Below are 23342 nucleotides of genomic sequence, written 5' to 3'. Positions count from 1 at the left end.
GAGTAAGATTTCCAGGACTCATGCCTTCATTGATCACATTAAATCCTTTTGTTGGAAATTTTGAGGAACCCATTTACATTTGTAGTCACGATTCAAACTGTTCCTGCATTCCAGCCCTACTCCACCCAATTTTCTCGTGCCAAATTGCAATGACTACAGTGGCACTTTCTAAGGCAACCTGAGAATGGTAGTCATTCACCTTATTTCACACTCCTTTTTAGAATGTAGGAGAAATGTCAGGGTTATTAAAGAACCTTGAGTAATGGATTTACATCCACTCAATGTGCCATTAGTCGTACTGGGATAATTTGAATATTTCTTCCCATTCTCCCTCTTCCAGCCTATTAAGGCTGAGGCTTGTTTAATGCCTTGTTATTTTTATGGTGTCATTAAAGTCACAGTGCCCAAAGTGCTTTCCTTAGCCACGGTAAGAACTGCCTCCTGGAAATTTCAGGCTACTGTGAGCATTGTTAGTGCCTGCCTTCCAGAAAGCTTTATTTTCCTGAAGTTTCGATCTCATCAGTAAGTAGTTTTTTCACACAATGGGTGACTGTGGTTGGTGGGAGAGAGTGAACAAAAGGGTGTGTTGGTGCACATTCACCCTCTTAAGCCTTCTGTCAGAACTAAACAAGAAAAAGCATGGCCCACCCACAGATGCTGATCTATCTGTAGGACTCGGGCAATGAAGGGAACCATGGCAGAAAAATGATGATGTTCAACCCCCATGCCAATGCTCTAAGTGGACCCAGTTCTTCTAACTTAAAGTCCTTTCTCCAGTTTTATAATCAAAAGGTGAATCTTCTAAATGTTTTACAGTGTAAAGCACATGATAACTGTTTTATAAGCTGTTGTTGCAATGAGTTGAATTTAATAAATTCTTCTGGCCCTAATCTGATGGCTTTTTAAATTTTCATTTGGAGTTCTTTTTTTTTTTTTCTCTTTCAATCCTTTAGTTCCATCTTTTACCTTGATTTCCTTTCTAACTACAGTGAGCTGATTGATACGTGCATTTTTAAGTGTTATTAAAAGGAATTGTTCATTATGTAAAAAATATGACTTGTTCTCTGACACAAATCGTCTCGTCTTATCAAAATTGCAGCATAATTTTTAAGATTTTATAAATTTTATATTCCCTCAGATGTTTAAAAATAGTGACGTTCATTTTGTGTCTTCTAAAACAAAAACATGTTTTCACTTGAACACTAGATTAAAAAAAATAATTGCGTAATTACGATCCACTGATGTTGAAACAAACCTATCCCTCAGCAGGTATATCTAATGATGCAGAGCCAAAAAATCACACTGAGATTCTTAGAAAATAGGGCAGTTTTAGAGGTCTAGAATATATTAATAACTATGCAAATAAATTATTATTTGAAAAATTGCTATGTTAAACAAATCCAAAAACTCATCTCAGTATTTGAGCAAGTGAAAGAATAATAAGATCACCCTCAGTTTCACATCAATGCTTCAAAGCACACCATGCTCATGAAATTATTTCCAGTGCTTATTTATAATAGTGAGTACATTTTAAACTAAATGTCAAAATCCTCAAAAATTATGCTGTATTTCTGCAATGTCGAGGCATCAGCCATTTGTAAATGCCGAATATATGATATAAAATAAAATTGATGGCGAATAGAATATGTGATTGCTAATACATATGATATACATGGCCTGCCCTTAATGTGAATTTATGGTTATTTTATAACCACTCCATTTTTGATTGGAATGAATTTTTCCTGGCTTACTATATATTTCCCTAAACTGGCATTCAGAGTGTCTCTTGCTAGTGCTCATAACCCTTCCTAACGCAAAATAATAATAGTTCTGAAAACAGTCATTTTTATATGAATCTGAACCTTTTTGTTTGGGGGTTCTTTAATCCCATGTTTGTGATTGTATCATAATTGAGAATCTACAACAAAATGTATGAGAAAACAATAAAAGTTAAAGTAGAAGAGATCGTACTGAAGATATGACACAGGTGTAACTACACCTCTAGGAACAATTGCTGACATTTATGGGCTCTTTCCTATTAGCCAAATACACCTTTCATTTCTTTACATGGGCTAATCAATTCATCTTCTAATCAGTTCTGCTAAGAACTCTAAGAACACAATACAGATTGACCCTGTATTGTGATTTCTATTGTTATGGTTTCTTTTTAATGTGTTCTTAAGGACACTTGTGTAGGAGAGCCCTGACTGGGGAGAAAGTTAGTTTCAGATGGATGTGTTGGGTGAGACATCATGAGGAAGTGAAACCAAAATGCATGATACAGAATAAATTGATTACTTACAGGTCCAGAGAGGTTAGGGGTGCTATCAGGAGGCTAATGGAAGCTTTTGGCAGCATGGAGCTCCACTAACAGGGGGTAGGGAGAGACAGACAGTCTGTGGGACTGTGCCTTCATTATCCCTCAGGCTTTGACACAGGGCTTTTGGGATTGGCTAGTTTAAAGAAAATGTTCATGAAAAGGTAACATATTTACATGACTTTGGTGTTGGCCATTAGATTGGATCATGGCCAGCATTGGTGGGATATGTTGGGTTTTTAGGTCAGTGAAATGAAGAGTGAATATATCCTATCACAACCACCCACACAGGGAGTGGAGGTTTTAACTAGGCCAAAGATGATGGGGTCTAACTGGGTTTCAAACAACTATGACAGGCTTGAAAATGCATGCCAAGGCAGTTACCGCATTGTACAATCATTGTACAGCCCTACTTTTTAGATATGTTGGAATATGAGGCATACTTGAGGAAAGTGTGGCATACAGCTACCAACCAGCAGAACTGTATTTTAAAATTGAGAATGACATCTGTCATTGCACAAGTGATAATAGGTTCATTTTCTCAGAGCATCATCAGAGAAGGCTGAGATGAAGTTCCAGGATGCCTTTGGAGGGAGCACTGAGAAAGTCCTGTCCCTGATTTCATCTGCTGCCCATTATTTTTCAAAGTGGCCATGCTCCTCTTTCTTCCAACTCCTATAAATGTCCTCGTGGAAACTTTTCTCATGCGAATCAAGTTGGTATCTTATCATGGATCTCAAAATAAAATTCTATCTAAATCATCCAGGCAGCATGGCAGGTGAGCAGGTGAGGGATAGTGGAGTAAGCAAAAAGACCTTATAGCATGACCACAGGAGAAAATAGAAAATTGCCTACATTAGTTTTCCTAGTTCTGCTAAAACAAAGTCCCATAAAGTGAGTGCTTTAAACAACAGTAAAACATTTTCTCACAAATTCTGGAGGCTGGAAGTTCAAGATCAAGGTATGGACAAGATTAGTTTCTTCTTAGGCTTGTAGATACCTATTCTTTTCACTTAGCCTTTCCTCTGAGTTGCCTGTGATGGAATGTCCTCCCTCTTCTTACTGGAACACCAGTCAGATGGAATGAAGACCCTCTCTAATGACCTTATTTAAATTTCATTGCCTTTTTAAAGGCCCTGTCTCTTATATAGTCACTTTATGAGGGACCAGGGGTTAGGATTTCAACATATGAATCTTGCAGGGAGAGGGCACGACTCAGCCCATAACAGTGCCCACCATGGAAATGCGGTGGGAACCTCAAAGGAAAGAAATCGGCAATGATTTTTTTTTTTTTTTTTTTTTTGCAGCAGTTTTATGTCTTGCCGTGGGGTGAAGCACATTTGACTTTTTCCTTCCAGATGTATTATTTGGAAGTGGAGCGTGGCAGCTTTATGGAATTATCATACACTTTGGTTGCAAATAATTTATAGTTACAGTGCACCATTACATGGCCTAAAGCAAATAATATTTCTGTGATTCAACTCGGAAGTCTCTTTGTTCTTTATATAAAAGGTTCGTATTTTTCAGTGTGCAGAATTGTGTGTAGTTTTTATTAAATGTAAGGGGGGTAAAAGTCCTTATCTGAAATATGGAAGTCAATTTTTACTTAAATCCTAATAGAGAACTTGGGGATATTATTTTTTCTCATAATAACAAATAATAACTTGACAGTTTTGTAACAATATCAAAGAATCCTGATGTTGGAAGCTTCGGAGAGAGCCCTTTTGGCCCTTTCTTTAAGGGTAATCCTGCATTTGTTCACTGCAGTGGTTTCCCATTATGAATGACTTTGCCTTCAGGGAACATTTTAAGACATATCTGTTTTTCATAAATATGGTAGAGAAAAGCCTACTGGTTTGTGGTTGGTAGGAGCCAGGGATGTTAATACACAATTCTACAGTGCATAAGACAGCTCCCCATAATAGAGAATTATCTATCTATAAATGTCATAGTACAGAGATTGAAAAACTCTGTCTACTGTAACCACCATTCTCTTACCATTGAGGTCACTGAAACTGTCTTTGCATTTAGACAGGATTTATTTCAAAGGGTTTCCCTACTGGTGTCTTACCCAAATTTCTCTAAATAGTTGGATTTGGAACCTATGCATTGACAATACCGTTTTTTTTTTTTTTTTATTGGTTGTTCACAACATTACAAAGCTCATGACATATCATATTTCATACATTAGATTGAAGTGGGTTATGAACTCCCAATTTTACCCCAAATGCAGATTGCAGAATCACGTCGGTTACACATCCACAATTTTACATAATGCCCAATTAGTAATTGTTGTATTCTGCTACTTTTCCTATCCCCTACTATCCCCCCTCCCCTCCCCTCCCATCTTCTCTCTCTACCCCATCTATTGTAATTCATTTCTCTCCTTGTTAATTTTCCCATTCCCCTCACAACCTCTTATATGTAATATTGTATAGCAATGAGGGTCTCCCTTCATTTCCATGCAATTTCCCTTTTCTCTCCCTTTCCCTCCCATCTCATGTCTCTGTTTAATGTTAATCTTTTCTTCCTGCTCTTCCTCCCTGCTCTGTTCATAGTTGCTCTCATTATATCAAAGAAGACATTTGGTATTTGTTTTTTAGGGATTGACTAGCTTCACTAAGCATAATCTGCTCTAGTGCCATCCATTTCCCTGCAAATTCTATGATTTTGTCATTTTTTATTGCTGCATAGTACTCCATTGTGTATAGATGCCACATTTTTTTTATCCATTCATCTATTGAAGGGCATCTGGGTTGGTTCCACAGTCTAGCTATTGTGAATTGTGCTGCTATGAACATCGATGTGGCAGCATCCCTGTAGCATGCTCTTTTAAGGTCTTCAGGGAATAGTCCGAGAAGGGCAATAGCAGGGTCAAATGGTGGTTCCATTCCCAGCTTTCCCAGGATTCTCCAAACTGCTTTCCAAATTGGCCGCACCAATTTGCAGTCCCACCAGCAATGTACAAGAGTACCCTTTTCTCCACATCCTCGCCAGCACTTGTTGTTGTTTGACTTCATAAAGGCTGCCAATCTTACTGGAGTGAGATGGTATCTTAGGGTGGTTTTGATTTGCATTTCTCTGACTGCTAGAGATGGTGAGCATTTTTTCATGTACTTGTTGATTGATTGTATATCCTCCTCTGAGAAGTGTCTGTTCAGGTCCTTGGCCCATTTGTTGATTGGGTTATTTGCTATCTTATTGTCTAATTTTTTGAGTTCTTTGTATACTCTGGATATTAGGGCTCTATCTGAAGTGTGAGGAGTAAAAATTTGTTCCCAGGATGTAGGCTCCCTATTTACCTCTCTGACAATACCGTTTTTATACCAGAAGAGGTCAAGCATTGTGCCAAACAGTTAAAACACAACATTAGCAAGTAATCAAGTATCACATTGCCATGGTCATAGCATCCAGAAATTCAGAGGACAATACACATGAGGAACAGATTGGTTGAGGCAAGTTTCACAAAAAGCATGGCATTTATAGTAATCTTTAAAAGATGAATGATGCTGAGAAGTGATGCTGAGTGTTATATAAACGACCCAGAGGAAGAAGGACAGTTTGTATTAGAGAAATTGTGAAATAAAGTAGGATGCTTATTTCCAATTTGTGCATCTCTGAGTAGTTTGATGCTCCTCCTCTTCCAATAAGCAGTCAGAACTACGAGCAATTTTTGGAGTGAAAGAGAAGCATGATAGATCCTATACAGATAGTGTCTATTGTATGCCTAAGGATGGTTTTACCTAAGATTGTTCAACTGTACAATAGTTGCAAAGTGTTAAGCTTTTAATAGAAACTAAACTTCAAAATTTGAATTTTGATCCTTTCTCTGGCCAGAGATACACAGTATGATGTTTCCTCATGAGGCTGGGCAGTAGCAGTGAGCCATAACTCGCAGTCAGTCATGTGACCCAACTGGTACTCTACAGCAGACCGTAGCTGGTTTAGGATGTTCCCGAGGCTCAGTGTATTTAGGGTTTTGGGGGATTGAGATATTTTGAACTCACAATAGGTTTATCAGGATGCAACCCATCATAAGTCGAGAAGCCTCTGTATTTAAGAAGGATTATTTCAGTCCATAAGTTAAAGACAGGCCTTCAAACAACAACCCTATGTAATAGAATCATCATGTGCCTTCATGAGGATGGAAGGTCGTGAACAGAGAATGAAGAAAAAGAGCTAAGTTGTCCAAAGTCACATTGTTGGTAAAGAATGGCATCAAAGCTTTTCAACTGTGCAATTCCTCTTCCTATAATGGTCCAGAAAACATGGATAATTGTGCAAAGCACCCTATCTATCACAAAAATCCCCTATTCCTTTCACAGTTATGTGCTAGAGCTCCTGTCACACTAGTGTTCCTCCAGTTATATAATGCCCTCCCATGCGCTCCCCCTCCTCTGCTCACTTCCTCCTTCCTCACCAGTTTTCTAAGAACAATGATGAAACACAGGGTGTGGAGGGCCCCCAGAGATTTTCTTTCTTCTTGCCAAGTCAGTTGCCGTTTGAAGACAGCAGCTTGAAGGCACTGTTGATGACAGGGTGAGGAATTTCTCAGAAATATAATCAATGACTAGTGAAGAGTTTGACAGTCAAAAGAATCTATGGGGAAAGGGAATATGCTGCCAGGTTTGTCATTGCAAGATGTAGCTTCTCATCCTGTCACAACCCCAGAATTTGTGGCTTTGTGCATTTTGTTTTTCTATGCTTCAGTCTTGTCATGGGAAAACATAGTCATGGGCCAATTCCAAATGTAATGAATAAGAATGTAAATGAATATTCAGGTAGGTATCTAGACCATGCATAATAAATTTTAAAATATCTACATTTATTTCTTTAAAACAAAATTTAAAGCAGGCAACTTAACTTTTGCGATCATTGTGTAAAAAAAAAACCCATAACTTCTTATTACCAAAGTAATGTTGGTACATAGTAAAAATTAGATGAGCAAAAAGAAAAAAAAATGCAGACCATTTCCTGTCCCATAATTCAGAGATGAATTATATTTTATGGTTTATCCTTCTGGTCCTTAGAAATTAAAAACGCAAACAATCAGAAATTCATTCTCATAACTTGCTTTTGTCATTATATATTCTTCCATAACATATAATTTTAATGGACCCAATGCTTCCCCCAAAACATACTTTATTAAACTTTGGAATCTTTTTTTTTTTTTTTTTTTTGCAAATGATCCTGTGTTTGTTTATAAGCAACACTTTAAAAAAACATCTTGATAGATAAATATTGGTATCATTCGTATTTGTTAATACTTTCTGAAAGGTGGAATTTCTTTTCAGATGCCTACAAAACCCAGATGCTTTTGCTAGTAATTGTCAAATTGGTCACTCTGTTTGCAGCACTGCCTGCAAATGCTGGGATTTCCATTCACTCCTAGCAACCTGAGCTTACATTCCCATGAACCACAGATAAGACCTTGGTTTTCTCCTGCTCTTCTCAATGGGTCACATTCTCATAATGTTATCACTTTTACACATGAAGTAAGGTAATTAATGGATAACTATGTGCAGCTCTTTGGCTGCTAATTTGGTCTATCCATTCCAGTTACTTAATATATCCACAAATTTCTTATTTGAAATTACTAATTATATCATTTATACACTTTTCTTGATTATTTCATCTTTGACTTACAAGATGTCTTTAAAGGTCCTTAAACCTATCAAATATGTGTTACCAATAGTTTATCTGTTCATTATTTGTCATATTTTTATTTTATAACCAACAAAGAAAAGAATAGACAGATGAAAGAAAAGTGCAAGGAAAGAATTAGAATTGAGAAAGAAAAGGAGAAAGGAAAGAAGCAAGGAAGAAGTAATGGAAGAAAAAAGAAGAAGAAAATTTTCTCTCTCTCATTAGTGCCTCAGAGTTATATATAGTAGTTGGGTGCATTCTGACAAAATCACACATGAATGGAATTTTACTTATTCCATTTCAGTTCCCAGTCCCTACTCCTCCCTTCCCTCCTCCCTCCCCCTACTCTCCTTCCTCTACTCCACTGGTCTTTCCACTCACTTATTTCTGATTGGTGCTTATAGATGCACATTAATGTGGAATTCACTGTGGTATGTTTATACATGTACATTGTGTAATTTTGTTAAATTTATTACGTGTTTCTTCCCTTTTCCCAACCCTCCTTTTTCTTGATCTCCTTCTTCTACTCCACTGATCTTCCTTTTATTTTAATGATATCTGATTTCACCACCACCACTCTTTCCTTATTTTGGTCTAGTTTTCACATATGAGAGAAAACATATGACCCTTAATTTTCTAAGTCTGGCTTACTTCACTTCCCATGATGTTCTCTAATTCCATCCCTTTACTGACAAATGCCATAAAGTCATTCTTCTTATGGCTGAGTAAAACTCCATGATGTATATCTAACACATTTTTTTTTCATTCATTCATCAATTAATGGGCATCTGGGCTGGTTTCACAACTTGACTTTTGTAAATTGTTCTGCTATAATCATTGAAGTAGTTGTATCACTATAGTATGCTAATTTTATTTCTTTTGCATAAAAACTGAGGAGTGGTATACCTGGGTGATATGGTGGTTTTTCTTAGTTTTTTGAGGAATCCCCATTATGCTTTCCATATTGATTATGCTAACTTTCAGTCCCTCCAACAATGTGTAAGTGTACTACTTCCCCACATCCTCATAAACATTTATTATTATTCACATTCTTTACACCATTCTGATTGGAGTGAGATGAAATCTTAGAGTAGTTTTGATTTGTATTTCCCTGATAGAAATGTTGAACCGTTTTTTCATATATTTGTTGGCCATCTGTGTTAATGAAAAAGGACTTTACTTCACTTCCCATGATGTTCTCAAGTAAAAACCAAAAATGAACTTAATATTAAGCCTATAGACTTGATTCCAGAGGAAACCATTTTATTTCTAAATAGAATTGTTCTGTGGGCTGGGTGTGTAGCTCAGTGGCAGAGCACTTGAGTAGCATTCACAAGGTCCTGGGTTTTATCCCCAGCACCACAAATAAACAAAAGATGACCCTGGACATCCTTCACGGGATATCATCGTATTTAAAATAAACAAATAACAAATAGAATTGTCCTTACTTTCTACTCCTCAGACATTTTTATGAAAAGCAATTTGCTTCCTAATTTTACCAGGGGAGACAGTCAAAAAAGTTCCCCCCAAAAAAAGTTTCTTCATCCTAATACCCAGAACCTTGATTATGTTATATTGAAAAGAGAAAATCAACTTGCAAGTGGAATTGAGGTTTCAGTCAGCTAACTTTATGTTAGGGAGGTTATCCTGAGTTTTCTGGATAAGGTCAATATAGTCACTAGGGTCCTTAAAATGGGAAGATGGGGACAGAAGAGAAGAATCAGAAGGAGATGTGATTTTGAAAGAATGTCGAGAGAGATGCAACAGAGTTAGTTTTGAAGACCATGGAACAGGATCATAAGCTAAGGAATATGGGGGGTGGTCTCTAGAAGCCAGGCAAATGAATAAACAGATTTTCTTCCAGAGCTTCCAGAAAAAAAAAAAAAAAGAGAGAATGCAACCCTACCTGCAGGTTGATTTTTGCTCCCTTGAGAGACTTGTGACTGATAGAACTGAAGATAATAAGTTTGTGGAATTTTAAGCCCTAAACTGGAAATTTACTGCAGATATGATTTTTAAAAAACACACCAATAATCTTTGAATAAGTAACATTCACATACGCATATACAAACACTGCTTACCCAGTCTGAATTGCACTTTTCTTCCTCTAAATGCCATATTCAGTGCATATAAAAACTATACAGATTGAAAGAACTCAGAATTTTCTTCAATTATGAATACTTACAGGGACATGACACATTTGTGCACATTTAATGTGCAGATCACATTGCTTTAGGATTCTACAAGCCATGCTCTCTGTAATGTGACATAAATGAGCTTACTGCCTACTTAGGAAATGGGTGCTAACCATTTCCACTTGATGGGCCTCAAAAGCTACAAACACATTTGCCTTCAATGAAAATCCAGTGAAGTGTTGCTGTAACCAAGCAACCTGGATGTAGGAACAAGCAGCAGGCACAGACAGAAAGCAATCTGTCCCTTCAACAGGGTTGAGTGTGCAGTGAGTGTAGCAAATGCTGATAAACAGCAGAACAAATAAAGACCTGGGAACACAAGCCTTGACTAAGCAGAGTTTGATCTCATTAGAAAAGTCCTAGCAAAAAAAGACAGGACTGAATGCTACTTGGAGAAGGGAGTATACTGCAGGCATCTTAACAGAGATTCTGGCAGGGTGCTTTTGAAAGACCCTTCAAACATCCTGGGTAGACTAATTTCTGTTCTTTAGTTAAAAACATTGAGGCACAAATGCAGGGAGACAGTTTCTTTTGAGGAACAGTATATGAATGAATAATCCCTGATAAGGCTAAGAAGTAAAGATAAACAGAGGAGCTGAAAATCCTGCAACCTATATTCCGCTTGATAGACAGCCCTACTCTCAGGCACATGGCTTTGAAGGATTGTCTTTCTCACTCTCTATTCATTCTGTGATCCACAGCAATCACATGATTGTCCCTATCCTTCTACTGCAACTGTCCTTGTTGAGGTTATTTGAACCTCTTGGATGGGTTGAGCATGGTTACCAAAGCCAGCACATATTTGATTTGATCCTATGACTTCACAGGACCCTTTGAAGTCCTTCTCATGCCTGAGTGAGCAGCAGTTATCTTGATGAATGCCCTGTCATCTGCTTTTCCAGACTTTTGTCTGTGGCTGACTCAGTCCAATCTGGTACACTCACCTGCACACAAGTCACCTCCACTGGAGACCCTCAGATGTCTTCAACTCAGCCCATCCAAAAAGCAAATTCAAAATCTGTTCCAATCTTCCCAATTTTCCTCTTCCTGAATCCCACATCTCAGTAATTGGTACCATGGTGTACCCAGTGGGAAAAACTGCAAGCAGTAGGTCCATGCAATTTTATAAGTAGTGCTTTTGATTAATTAATTTATAAATTAATGAGATCTGAGTACTCAATGAGACATATTTGCTTTTATCTGTTTATTTATTTATTTTTTAAATTTTTCAAACTGGGATGTAGTTCAGTGGTAGAACACTTGCCTAGTATGTGTTAGGCCCCGAGTTTTATCCTCAACACCATAAAAAGAAAAATTTAAAAATAAATAGATTAATTAAATTTTCTCCTTCTTCTCTCAATTATCTTATAGAAACTATATTAGCCATTTGTTAGATTCAGTGGGTCCAGGTATTCAACTTAATGACAAAAGCCAGACTAGGTAAAGATGTTCCCTTATCAGTCTATCTTTGCCTAGTTTCTGCTTTCAAGACAAGTAAGCCATGAGGATTTCCAACATCTTTTTACTATAAGGAAGTCCTGAAAAGCATTTTTATTGCTAATAATATTTTCTTTCTCTGCAAACAAAAAATTTTTCCTAGGATCCATTGGTAATGAAATATCAAAAAGATAAGGAATGCACAAAGAGGCATGTGGTAAGAAATTAAGCTTCAAGGCAGAGGACTTATGAACAGATGAAATAAAAAGCCACAACAGGATGATGGAATTGCTCACCGTACAGACTATCTCCTGTGTGTGAGCATCCCTATTTTTTTTTTTTTTTAGAGAGAGAGAGAGAGAGAGAGATTTTTTAATATGTATTTTTTAGTTTTCGGTGGATACAAGATCTTTATTTTATTTTTATGTGGTGCTGAGGATTGAACCCTGCGCCCCACGCATGCCAGGCAAGCACACTACCGCTTGAGCCACATCCCTAGCCCCCCTAAAATATTGAGAACGAAAATTAGAGATCAATTTTAGGTGTCTGTTCTTTTGTTCCCTTAGGGGTGTAAAGAATGCTTTAGTAGCTCATGATGGTAATTTTCCCCTTCATAACACCTTAATTTTTCCATGCTGTCACAGACTTCCTTGAAGTTAGTCTTCATCCAAGAACTATGATAGCAATCTAAGATTCCTGACTATGGACTATGATACCATCCATCCAGCTGTAAGATAGCAGGGTAATCTTAAAACACAGAAGAAAACATGCAGTATCTTTGTGAAGAGCATAATTGTTTCTCATACCCACCTTGGGCACCCTTTACATTAACACGAGTTACTTCAGCCTTGATGTTCCTAAAGATGAACATCTACTTTTTTTTAAAGATCATCCTCCAGTGCAGTAATATCAGTACTTTGCACCAGTGGCTCTGAAGCTTCCCTGTGCATGAACATCAGCTAGAGGGCTGGTTAAAATATAGATTTCTAGGTCTCTCCCCCAGAGCTTCTGATTCAATAAATCTTAAGTTCCACCTGAGAATTTGCATTTCTAACAAGTTTTCAGATGACAATGATGCTTTTGACCCAGAAACTATATTTTCGAGAATTTCTGCTTTTAGAATAACATTCTGTAGAGTTTTATATGGGTGTGCATTTTTGCTTTTTCTACTTTCTCAAAACACTATTAGTAGGAGGACCCAGAGGAAAGAAGTAGACATATTTGAAGTCACTCCAAAACCCATGGGATGCTTCATTAAACAAACAAAAAACCTGTGGACTTTATTATCGAAAAATGAAGTGCTTCTCAGAAGGCAGGTATAATGATTACAACAAAAATAATTCTTATTAACTTCGTCTCCCATAAAAGTTGAAATAGATAGTCTAGACTTCAAAATAGCTAACCATTTTCTTATAAAATGGCCTCTGAAGTATCTGAAGCTAGCTGTTACCAAGAACTGGTTATTCATGAGAAACTGTTGGTTTGCACATACATTTTTTATCAAAATAAGAATTTCAGTCATATTTGTGTGTTTTGTGAAGAACTCAACAGGGTAATCTGACACAGAGTGATGCGGTGAATAAAAACAGCATCCATTATGAAATTACCATCAAAGAGGCCCCTTAAAAGGAAATGGAGTTTTACCCTCTGTGTGGTCTACTCCCGGGAAGAGAGGGGGTATTTTCTGGATTGGCATTTCTGAATGCACAGAACAATACCATCTGATGGATTGCTCTCTGTTTTGAAATGGTATTTGTATCGCCTTGGCTAGAAACCTTTTATTTCATTTTTGTCCTCTAACAAAGAAGTATGATGCTTGAAGAACTGTTTAAAAGGGCAGCAGCTCTGTGCCCACGCTCCATCAGTCTCCTAAATACTTCCAAATTTTGAATGGCATGGCTTCCCATTTCCATGGGCTATCATTTCTTTTTCTTATTTTTTTTAACACACTGTCTTTTTTGGTGCCTAGTTTTCTTAGAGAGAAAGTTAAAAAAAACTCAGTAGAAATCTGCAGCTTAAATATAACTCAAGCAAGCACATTATATAGAATAATGTTGAGCTGCTGTGGATTTTATTAATATGTAATGGCACATTAGGTGCTTTCCAGACCAAAAGTATTTTCTGCTTGATTTTAATACAAATAATACCAAAATATTGGGTATGTATTTTATAATTTCTTAGTAAATTCCTCTCATGAAAAAAAGAAATCTTTCAAAGCATGGTGTTACTCTTCACTGCCTAAAGTTGATTAATCACTCTAATTTTCAGAACAAAGTTTATATCCTTCAACTGGGTGTGTGTGAATCAGTAATTTCCAGAAAAGTAGAAAACAGGACCAATAGGATATATATATATATATATATATATATATATATATATAGAGAGAGAGAGAGAGAGAGAGAGAGAGATGTGTACATATGTATGTATATATATATTTAGAAATATGTGTACATCTGTACACATAATACATATTTACATATATGTATATATGGTGTATGTATGCATACATAATGTGTATATTGGAGATATGTATTATAAAGAATGACTCTAGGATTATGGAGTCTCACAAGTCTCATGATCTTCAGTCTGCAAGGTGGAGACCCAGGAGAACTAGTGGTGTAGCTCCATTCTGAATCCAAAGGTCTAAGAACCAGTAGAGCCAAAGATGTACTTCTATTCTGAATCCTACAGGCTTGAGACCCAGAAAGAGCCAATGTTTCGATTTGGTTCCAGGGTCAGGAAAAAACAGACATACAAGAATGAAAGCAGTCTAGCTGGAGGGTTTCCTCTTGCTTTATGTTCTATCCAGGTCTTCATCTGACTGTTTGATGCTTACCAACATTGGGAAGGCAATCCGCATTATTCTGTCTACCTATTTAATGTTAATCTCCTCCAGAAACAACCTCACCCACACACCAAAATACTGTGTGAGCACCTTATAGTGCTCATAAAATTGATCATCATACCTGGTATAGAAGGACCTTCAGTCAGAAACTATCACTTCAGCTGTACTTTCTCATACAACCCCTCTCTTCAGCCATTCAGAGCTAGTTGTATTTCCTTCAAAGCATCTTGACTGTCCACATCCAGGCCTTTGGACAGATGTTTTCTTTTATGCTTGAGTGTGATAACCCTGCCTTGATTTGAGTGTCCCAAGAAGAAAATTCTGAAACAAGGATTCAAATGGAAGTATTTTCTTTCAAAGGGAATCTCAGGAAACACCAGTAGGGGAGTGTGGAAGTGGGACCTGGAAGGAAATGAGAGCAATAGGTTACATTACAAACCAATTACCACTGCACATCTGGGGCTCAAGTCCAATGGGGAGAAGGGAGTTAAGGGAGATAGTATGGAACAAGCTTGGGATGTTTTTCAATGAACTTGAGAAGCAAAGGAGCTGGGATACTGATATGCAAATCCTGTCATTGATTTGTGAATGCTGAGCCCTGCAGGGTATTCATTTCCCTAATATTTCTTGAGTGGGTTCTAGCAACCAGAGGAAGCTCTCAAGCAGAGGACCCAGGAGCAGGAGGCTGGAAGTCAGGCTGTTATGCACTAAAGTATCAAGGAACAAGGGGATGTAGACAGGGGACCTACATTTTCTGGGCATATACTGTAGCCTTTCTTTTCTTCTAGCTAACTTGACCTCACAGATGAAACCTCACCTCTTCTGGAAAAGCCTTTATAGATTTTTGTCTCTATTTTAACTGCCTCTTGTCTGTTTCCCAATAGAACTTCTGCTTTTCTGCATCAGAGAATCTGTTTCATCTGTTTCTTCCAGTTCTGACTATTGTTTTACTTTTCTTTACCACCCACTTTGTGAGGGTAGGGATTATTAACCTGTATTTTCAAGGCCCAGCACAGTTCTTACACATAGTAGAGCCCAATAAGTGATTAAATATAAAAAATAATAATAATGACACCATAATGGCAATAATCAGCATCTACTGAATGCTCATTCTGTGTAAGCACTTTACACATGTCAGCAACTCTAAGAAGTCAGTACTTCTATCATCCCTATTTTTCAGATGAAGAAACTGAGGTGTATACTATTGTATGCTATTTGCCCAAGATTGCACAGCTAACATGATTGGGCCATTCAGTAAAAATTATAAATAAAATGAATGACATTAGGTACCAAGGACTTATATTTATAAGGCATGTTCTCTATCTCCATAGAACTTATGATCTAGAGATGAGCATGTGGAAGACAGATATATTAACCAAGAAGTAGACCATGGGGTTTATAGTTATTATAGCTAATTTTAAGTGCTTAATAATGTTTCAATAACTGTCCTAGTGTTTTACATGACATTACCTCATTTAGTCCTTATAGCAATTCTAAGTAGAAGGCATTGTTATTATCCCACTTCACAGATGATGAACCTGATATCAGGAAAATTAGGTAATTTCTCCAAGATTGCATGCCAAGTGAATGGGTAGTTTGAGAACAATATGCAGACCTAAGCCCAAATATCCTTAACATTCATACTCAGGAGGCAATAAAAATAAGGCAAAACAAAAAGAACACTATTCATTTCAGACTTGGATTAAACAGATGCTGTAGAAAGCTTTGTGGACTTCCTCTCTGATTTAGCTGTGTCTTGTCTATTTCCAAGTACAAACCCTGCTTAATTCCATCAGAGACTTTAAGCTTGACCTTGAAGGATTCGGGTGAATAAAAGTGGAGAAGGGCATTCCCAGCAAGAGTAAGGCAGACTTAGGAAGCTATTGGAGAATGCTAAGGTTAGGGTATGTTTTGTCTTCCAAAGGTCTGTGTGCTAGAAGCTTGGTCCCAGTGTAATGGTATAGAGGTGATGGGTACTTGATAATTAGATCATGGAGGCACTACCCTAGGGAGGGAGTAATGTAGTTCTCTTAGGACTTGGTTAGCTTTCATGAGATTGGCTTGCTATAGGAGAGAGACCCTGGTCCCTCTCCATTCTTTTTATGTTTCTCTCACCACATGAGGTCTTCCACATGCACTGCTCTTGTATGAGCTTCCACAACGATGCCCTCTGCCATGTTGGATGCAGCCAGAGGCCTTTACTAGAGGATGAAGAGATATACTTTTAGCCTATAAAGCTGTGAGCTAAATAAATCCCTGTTATTCATAAAGAACCCAGCTTTAAACATTTTGTTGTAGCATCAAAAAAGGGACTAAGACAGGTATCTTGAGAGAACAGGGACGAGTAGTTGAACGTTGCCATCTGTGTGGGTGATGATACTGGTGTAACGAAAGTGAGGAAACTAAGAACTAAAAAGCTTTGACCTTGAGTATTCCTCAATACTCAGGGAAGGGTCTAGACTTTTCTCATTAGGCAGACGGCAATTAATGTATGGCTATGAATCAGGTCAGACCTATATTTTAATAATGAGTTGGCAGCCATATGTTAAAGGGGAGTAGGAAAGGGGAAGAAGAGAAGAGTAGTTAGGAAACTCTAAGATACCTAAGGCAAAGTGTACTTGGAGTCAGAATTAGAGTATAGTAATGTGAACAGAGAGGAACAAACAGGAGCACAGGGCAGGACTTGACACTGACTGATGTTTTAGTCCACTTGGGCTGCTCTAACAAAATTCCATACAGTGAACACCAGAAATTTATTTCTCACAGTTTTGGAGTCTGGAAATCCAAGATCAACATGAAAGCCCAATTCCTTATAGAAAGTGTCTTTGCCCCATCTCCCCACATGGCAGAAGAGGCCAGGGGTCTCTCTTGCAGATGCTTTATAAGGGCACTAATCCCATTTGTGAGGGTGCCACCTTTATGATCAAACCACCTCCCAAGGACTCACTTCCTAATGCCATAGCCTTGGGGGTTAGGATTTCAGCACAGGAATTGTGGGGTTATAGATGTTAGACTGGTGCTGGATATGGAGGCCATTCAAGGTAAGATGTGGTAGTATGCCCTAAGTCCAAAAGAGCACGTGTCATCTACAACACAGAGGAATCACACATCCTACCCTACTTAAAAGGGTCACGCTGGAAGATAAGGGGACTTACATGGGAATGGTTCAACCACTAGGGGCACTTGAAAGCATAAATGTTTGGATTTACAAGTGTAGCAGAGTGGTGTTTTCATGGCGCCATACAGGGATTTAACATGTGTCTGTGTTTAACATTCAACCAAATATTGATGTCTGCATTTCTCTGATACTTGAGATAAGAGTGCACGCCTTTAATAAACATAGAAAATGTGAAATTTAAAGTCCATAATTCACAATTCTGGAGAATTAAAATGATTTAGGTGACCATGCATAATTTGTGTAAGTAAAATGAATTACTGAATATTACAACTTATTACAAATATGTAATAATTTTATAAAACATAAATGTAAACCCTGGATATTAAATAGTGCCTTAAATGTGTTCACTTTGTAACTCAACACAATGATATAAGGCAACAAAAATGAACGAGTGTCTTTTTACTGAGCTCTTTTTTAAAAAAATATATTTTATTAGTCAAAGTGGAACATTCTGGGATTTTTAGCTCTTATATGAATCTCTCTTTATCTTCTCTTACTTTTAATAGATGATACCAATGAGGAAGAGGATGTTGACATGAAAGAAGATTCAGGTATTGAACTTATGATTTTATTATTTGAGACAGGTTTTTCTTTATTTATACCCTATATTTTTTCAAAGAAAGACAAAATCAGCTTAATAAAAATAGACATGCATGCTCAACGTTGTAAAATAAGGAAGTAGTTGCACTAACTCTTAAGGCAAAAACTATGCTTAACATGATGTTATAGTTTATTATAGCGTTGTATAATAAATCACCCCCAAAACTTGGTGCTTAGAACAGCCACTTATGCTCATATATTTTGTGCATGAGGAATTCAGACAACATAGCAGAGATAACCCAATCATCCTGTTCCATGAAGTCTGGGGCTCACAAGGGTCTCCAGAGCTGGAGGCTGGAATCATCTGAAAATTCACTCATTCACTTACCTGGCTGGCAACTGATTCTAGCTATCAGCTGAAACTTAAATTGGAAAATTTTTCTGAAATACTTGTACATGGCCTCTTTATGTGGCCTGGACTTTCTGACAGCATGATGGCCAGTGGCACTTCTCTTGAAAAGGTGAGCGAGCCAGGGAGAAGCTTTACCCTTCCTAAGATCCAGGGTCACAAGTCCCATTGAATCACTTCCACTGAACTATACTCTTTGGAATAGTACTCCCAGCTTCAGGATAAAAATATAGGTTTAATCTCTTGACGGTGAGTGGTTCTGCAGAGCAGGAAAAACCTAAAATGTTGCTGTGGCCATCTTCGGAAAATACAATTTCTATATATGGCATGTTGTTCTCATTATCTGAAATTAAGATGCATGCCAACTCCTTAAGTGTCTATGAGGGAAATCTAGTAGATAAAAGCATGTGTTCTTGCCTAAGGTAGACACTTAATAGGTCCTTACTAATGAGTACAATGAATACATAGATCAATAGCCCTGTATTCAATTCTAGCTACACCACTTATTGACCTTCAGCAAGTGTCTTTTTCTATAAACTTCATTTTATGCTTCTCACCAGATTGCTTCTTTTAAGGGAATAAATGAGGTAACATACCTCAAATGTTCCTCATAGTGCTTGGGCCACAGTAACGATGCGATACATTCTTGCTTTCTTTTTTTCTCTCTTGTCTCTCATTTCTAACAGATATTGGAAAGGCATAGCACTTAATTCTATGTTCAAGATTCCCATGCTCTCCATTTCAGCAACTGCACTGCTCTCGCCATGAAATTGGGCCAGGTTTCAAAATTAAAATAGATGTCTTGGCGGTTCTAATTTTGTGTTACCCCCTATTTGTTGCCAGAACCCCCTACAAATGACTGACAATCTCAATTTGAGCAGCTCTGTTAATAGGAGGCTCTTCAGATTCTTCTGCAACAGATTTCATTTGGTTAAAATGGGCCTCCTGCTTATTCAGTTAAACTTCTCTCTCTTCCCTGACCGCTGACTATCTTCCTGGGGAAATAACATCAGTTCCCTTTCTTCATGAAAGTTCATTGGAACAATGATCATAGCTTCTATCTACTCTTCCCCAGTCCAGACATGTCTGATTTTTGAAAGGTCCTCTTGATCTCCCCAAAAGCAATGGATCAAGAGGGCATGAGAAGTTGTGGGAGGATCTGAAAGTCAGAAGCAGGAATGAAGAGGGTGGTAGCATCTGTTGGTGCCCTACCTATGTCCCCTCAGCATTCATTATTGTTTTATGATATTAGCTTTCTAAAGAATTCTATTGCCTCCTGGCTAAAGACTTTGCTGTGGTCATGAAGGCAAACTCAAGGTACTCCAATCAGTGCTGAACAAGAACTGGTTAATCACCCACCATTCCTGTAGGCTACATCAGCGGCAAGTTATATTCCATTACCACCCAGTGCAAATAAACCGTGAGCCTCAGATCTGAGCTTCATGTACAATTTTAGATTTTCTCATGGTCACGTTAAAGAAACAAAATGAAATGAAATCAGTTTTAAAAATATTTTGTATAACATCCCAAATAATGCCATTTTGACATAATCAATATAGAAATTAGATTAATTACATATTTTACCTTTTTCAAAACTAAATCTTTGACACTGCTAATTTTTAGACATTGGTGTGTATCTTACATTCACATTGCAATTCAGACTAGCTACCTTTCAACTCTCATCCATGATATGTGACTAGTGGGCTGTGGTATTGGACGTCATGATTTTATACCATCATTCAGAGGTCTCTAGGAGAGTTGAGCCCCAGTGCAGATTTACTCATTAACACACTTGGTATCAGCTGTCTTCTTTTTCCTGTCTCACCTTTCTGGTGCTTCCTGGAATCATGTCTCAAATTAACTACTCAAACCCTTGCCTCGGTGTTTCCTTCTGAGAAGATTAGATTTATTACAAGGATTCTACTTGATTTTTTAAAAACATAAAGCCCAAGACAAATTTTCTACTAAAAGTTTCAATTTCTAGACCCATGTAGAATGTCTTATTTTTTAAAGAACAATATTTTCTCAAAAAATACATTGTTGAGAAAAGGTTTTAAATGGCCACCCTGCTGTGGATTAACTTCCACAAATTGAATGTTAATCTCTGCTATTCTCATTTATCTTGCTTCTATAAAGTGTCCTTGAAAGTGTTGTCTGTGGGGGTATAGCCCTTTTGTTCAGCCAATATAAGAAGCTTATCTTGCCATGGATCATTTGCCTAAGTGCCCTAAGTACATATTTTTAGGCAAAGGGAGTTGACTTCTTAATGAGATTTAGATATCTATCCAAACCACTGAGTGATTTTAAGGAAATCATTATTAATGCTAATGCAGAGTATACAGGGTTGGAGTCAGCATTTGAGGTCTAGGGCATTAATTGGATCATCATTTCTGATTTTAGTCCCACCAGATTTCCTGGGACTCTTATCTCCTGCAGCTGAACACAGCTGCTAAAGTCACACTCGAAGGCCCAAGGATGCTAAGCCACTCAGGCAGAGTGGGCTTGGGGAGCTACTCTCCCTTTCCTAATATCTGAGTGCTGAAATCACGGGGGATTTGTGTGCTGGATGGTTCCCTGGCATGCCAGCTGGCCCTGACAGACGTTGGTGTGCAGGCTGGCTTTATTCACACTAGAGCCTGTTTGTCCCCAGGAAGCGTCTGAATCAGTGTCTCAAGACCAATAACTGCTGCCTTTCCTCTGTCCTGCATCACCTTTTCTAATACAAATAAAAAAGCTGGAGGGATTTTTAAGGATGCAATTCACACAAGTGAAGGACTACTTGAGTGAATCAACCTGCCAACAAATGCTGTTGAATGATAGTGAATAGCAAATTAAATACCGAAAAACCAGTGGTGTTCTAGTAAAATGATAGAGTAGAGGAGCCCCCGTGTGAAGAGTTTGCAGATTTCTGTGGTGTGAATACACCTACCATGTTTCGTTTTTTTTTTTTTTTCAAACTATCCAACATGAAGCCAATGAGCGTGAGAGTTCAGAAGAGATGGTGCAATTAATTGGTGTGAGCTGGCTTAGATCAGCCTCAGCACACCGCTGCTCAGCCAGTTTTTAATCAAGCATCCACTTGTGCCAATCACTTGTCATGCATGGACTCATTTCATATGTACAACATTATGAGGTAGGAAATGTTATTATCAAGGCTTAAGAGGGATTAGTTCTTGGTTAGATAACACAGCCAGAATACAAATCCAGATTGGCCTGACCCCAGGGCCCAGGTTTGTAGCTTTCTTTCTCCTATGTCCAGACTCTTATAGTATATAGAGGTAGGAACATCTCAGATATCTGTGTCAGACAAGGTCTTTCTTCATGGTGAAGCGCTTATGAGAAATGGAAAAAAAAATAGACTAGCTTAAATTCCCAGAATTCCTTTAATGTCCTTTAATCATCATCTTTAATCTTAGCGTGGTAACTATTTCCCCATGTCCTTTTATTTCCATGGCCATGCACTGTTGAAATTGGCCCCAGTCTGAGCCAGCAGGGATAGAGAATCAGCAACCACCAATGGCAACTCAATCACAGCAGTGCCAGGTGCACAGCTGAGTTCCCCAGAGGGCAAAGTCCTGCTCATGGCAAAGCTCCAGGTTTCAACAGAGGCAACCTAGAAAACACAGCACACTGTCAAGGAGAAGCCTGGGGATACTTCTGAGGAGAAACAAGAACAACTTACCCTTTAGCTCCCCCGGAGTTTCCTGCTGAACCACAAGTAGAAACCTGGGGACAGAAGCATGTGTATCAGTGGCTTTCATTTGAATGCTGTAGAACACTTTAATCATGGGTATCATGAAATGATAGAATATCCACATCATGGACAACTTCATAATTAATATGCATCCACATCTACTGACTACTGAAGGAGAACCCTACAACTTTTTTCAAAAACAAGATGTTGCAGGCTGGGGATACAGCTCAGTTGGTAGAGTGCTTGCCTTGCATGCACAAAGCCCTGGGTTCAATCCCCAGCACCACCAAAAACAAAACAAAACAAAAAAAAAAGAGATGTTGTAGTTGTTTTTAATTTTTTTTTTTTTAGTTGTTGATGGACCTTTATTTTATTTATTTGTATGTGGTGCTGAGAATCGAACCCAGTGCCTCTCACATGCTAGGCAAGCACTCTATCACTGAGCCCCAACCCCAGCCCCAATATGTTGCAGTTTAAGAACACTTAAATATTTTAAAATGTGGGCAGTTGTCTTTCTAAATCTCACCTACTCCCCAAGAATTCTCCCTCAGGTGGAAAAGCAAGAATTGGGAATTTAAGGCTTCCTGGTTTGGAATTGGATTTCCAGCACTGGAAACTGTCCTGTTGGTCCCAGTTGCAGATGACACACTTCAGGGGCACAAAAGGATTAGAGTCTTCTCCCAGTGAGATTGCAAAAGTCGCCTTGCCCATTTTATGAATCTCTTTGAGCCAGTATTTGTGCTCAGTGAGCTGTTCCAAGTATCTCATTTCTTTTTTTGCTGAACCCATTCCAAAGGTCAACACACATCTCACACCTGGTGACAGAAGTTGGGAGGGGAGGGCTGCTAATGTAGTCATTGGCAAAATTTTTCACCCTGGCCATAGTAATGACCTTAGATGTGATTGACTCACAACCCAGAAAAAGTGAGCCTAGTGCCCAAAACCTTTGTAGTCTATAACACTGAAGATTTTTAACAACACATCTATCAAATGTGGGTTCCTAAAGTTGTTCTGTTCCTTTTTTAATAAATGGGAAAAGAAAAACAAATTGCCATAGCTCTATAGTATAATTTTGGAATCC

The 23342-nt window shown here is 38.0% G+C and overlaps 1 protein-coding gene across 1 annotated transcript in view; it reads left to right on the top strand.

Moving 5' to 3' along the window:
* Macrod2 (mono-ADP ribosylhydrolase 2) overlaps positions 1–23342 on the top strand; it is a 1937146-nt gene that overhangs the window by 1747621 nt on the left and 166183 nt on the right. The window contains exon 10 of the mRNA XM_077800161.1: positions 18125–18169. Coding sequence (XP_077656287.1) covers positions 18125–18169 — 45 coding nt within the window. The remainder of the gene's footprint in view (positions 1–18124; positions 18170–23342) is intronic.

Source organism: Urocitellus parryii, chromosome 6 (genome assembly GCF_045843805.1).
Source record: "Urocitellus parryii isolate mUroPar1 chromosome 6, mUroPar1.hap1, whole genome shotgun sequence".
NCBI classification, from domain to species: domain Eukaryota; kingdom Metazoa; phylum Chordata; class Mammalia; order Rodentia; family Sciuridae; genus Urocitellus; species Urocitellus parryii.
The sequence above is the reverse complement of the archived record's forward strand: the minus strand, read 5'-3'. Positions and strand labels throughout refer to the sequence as shown.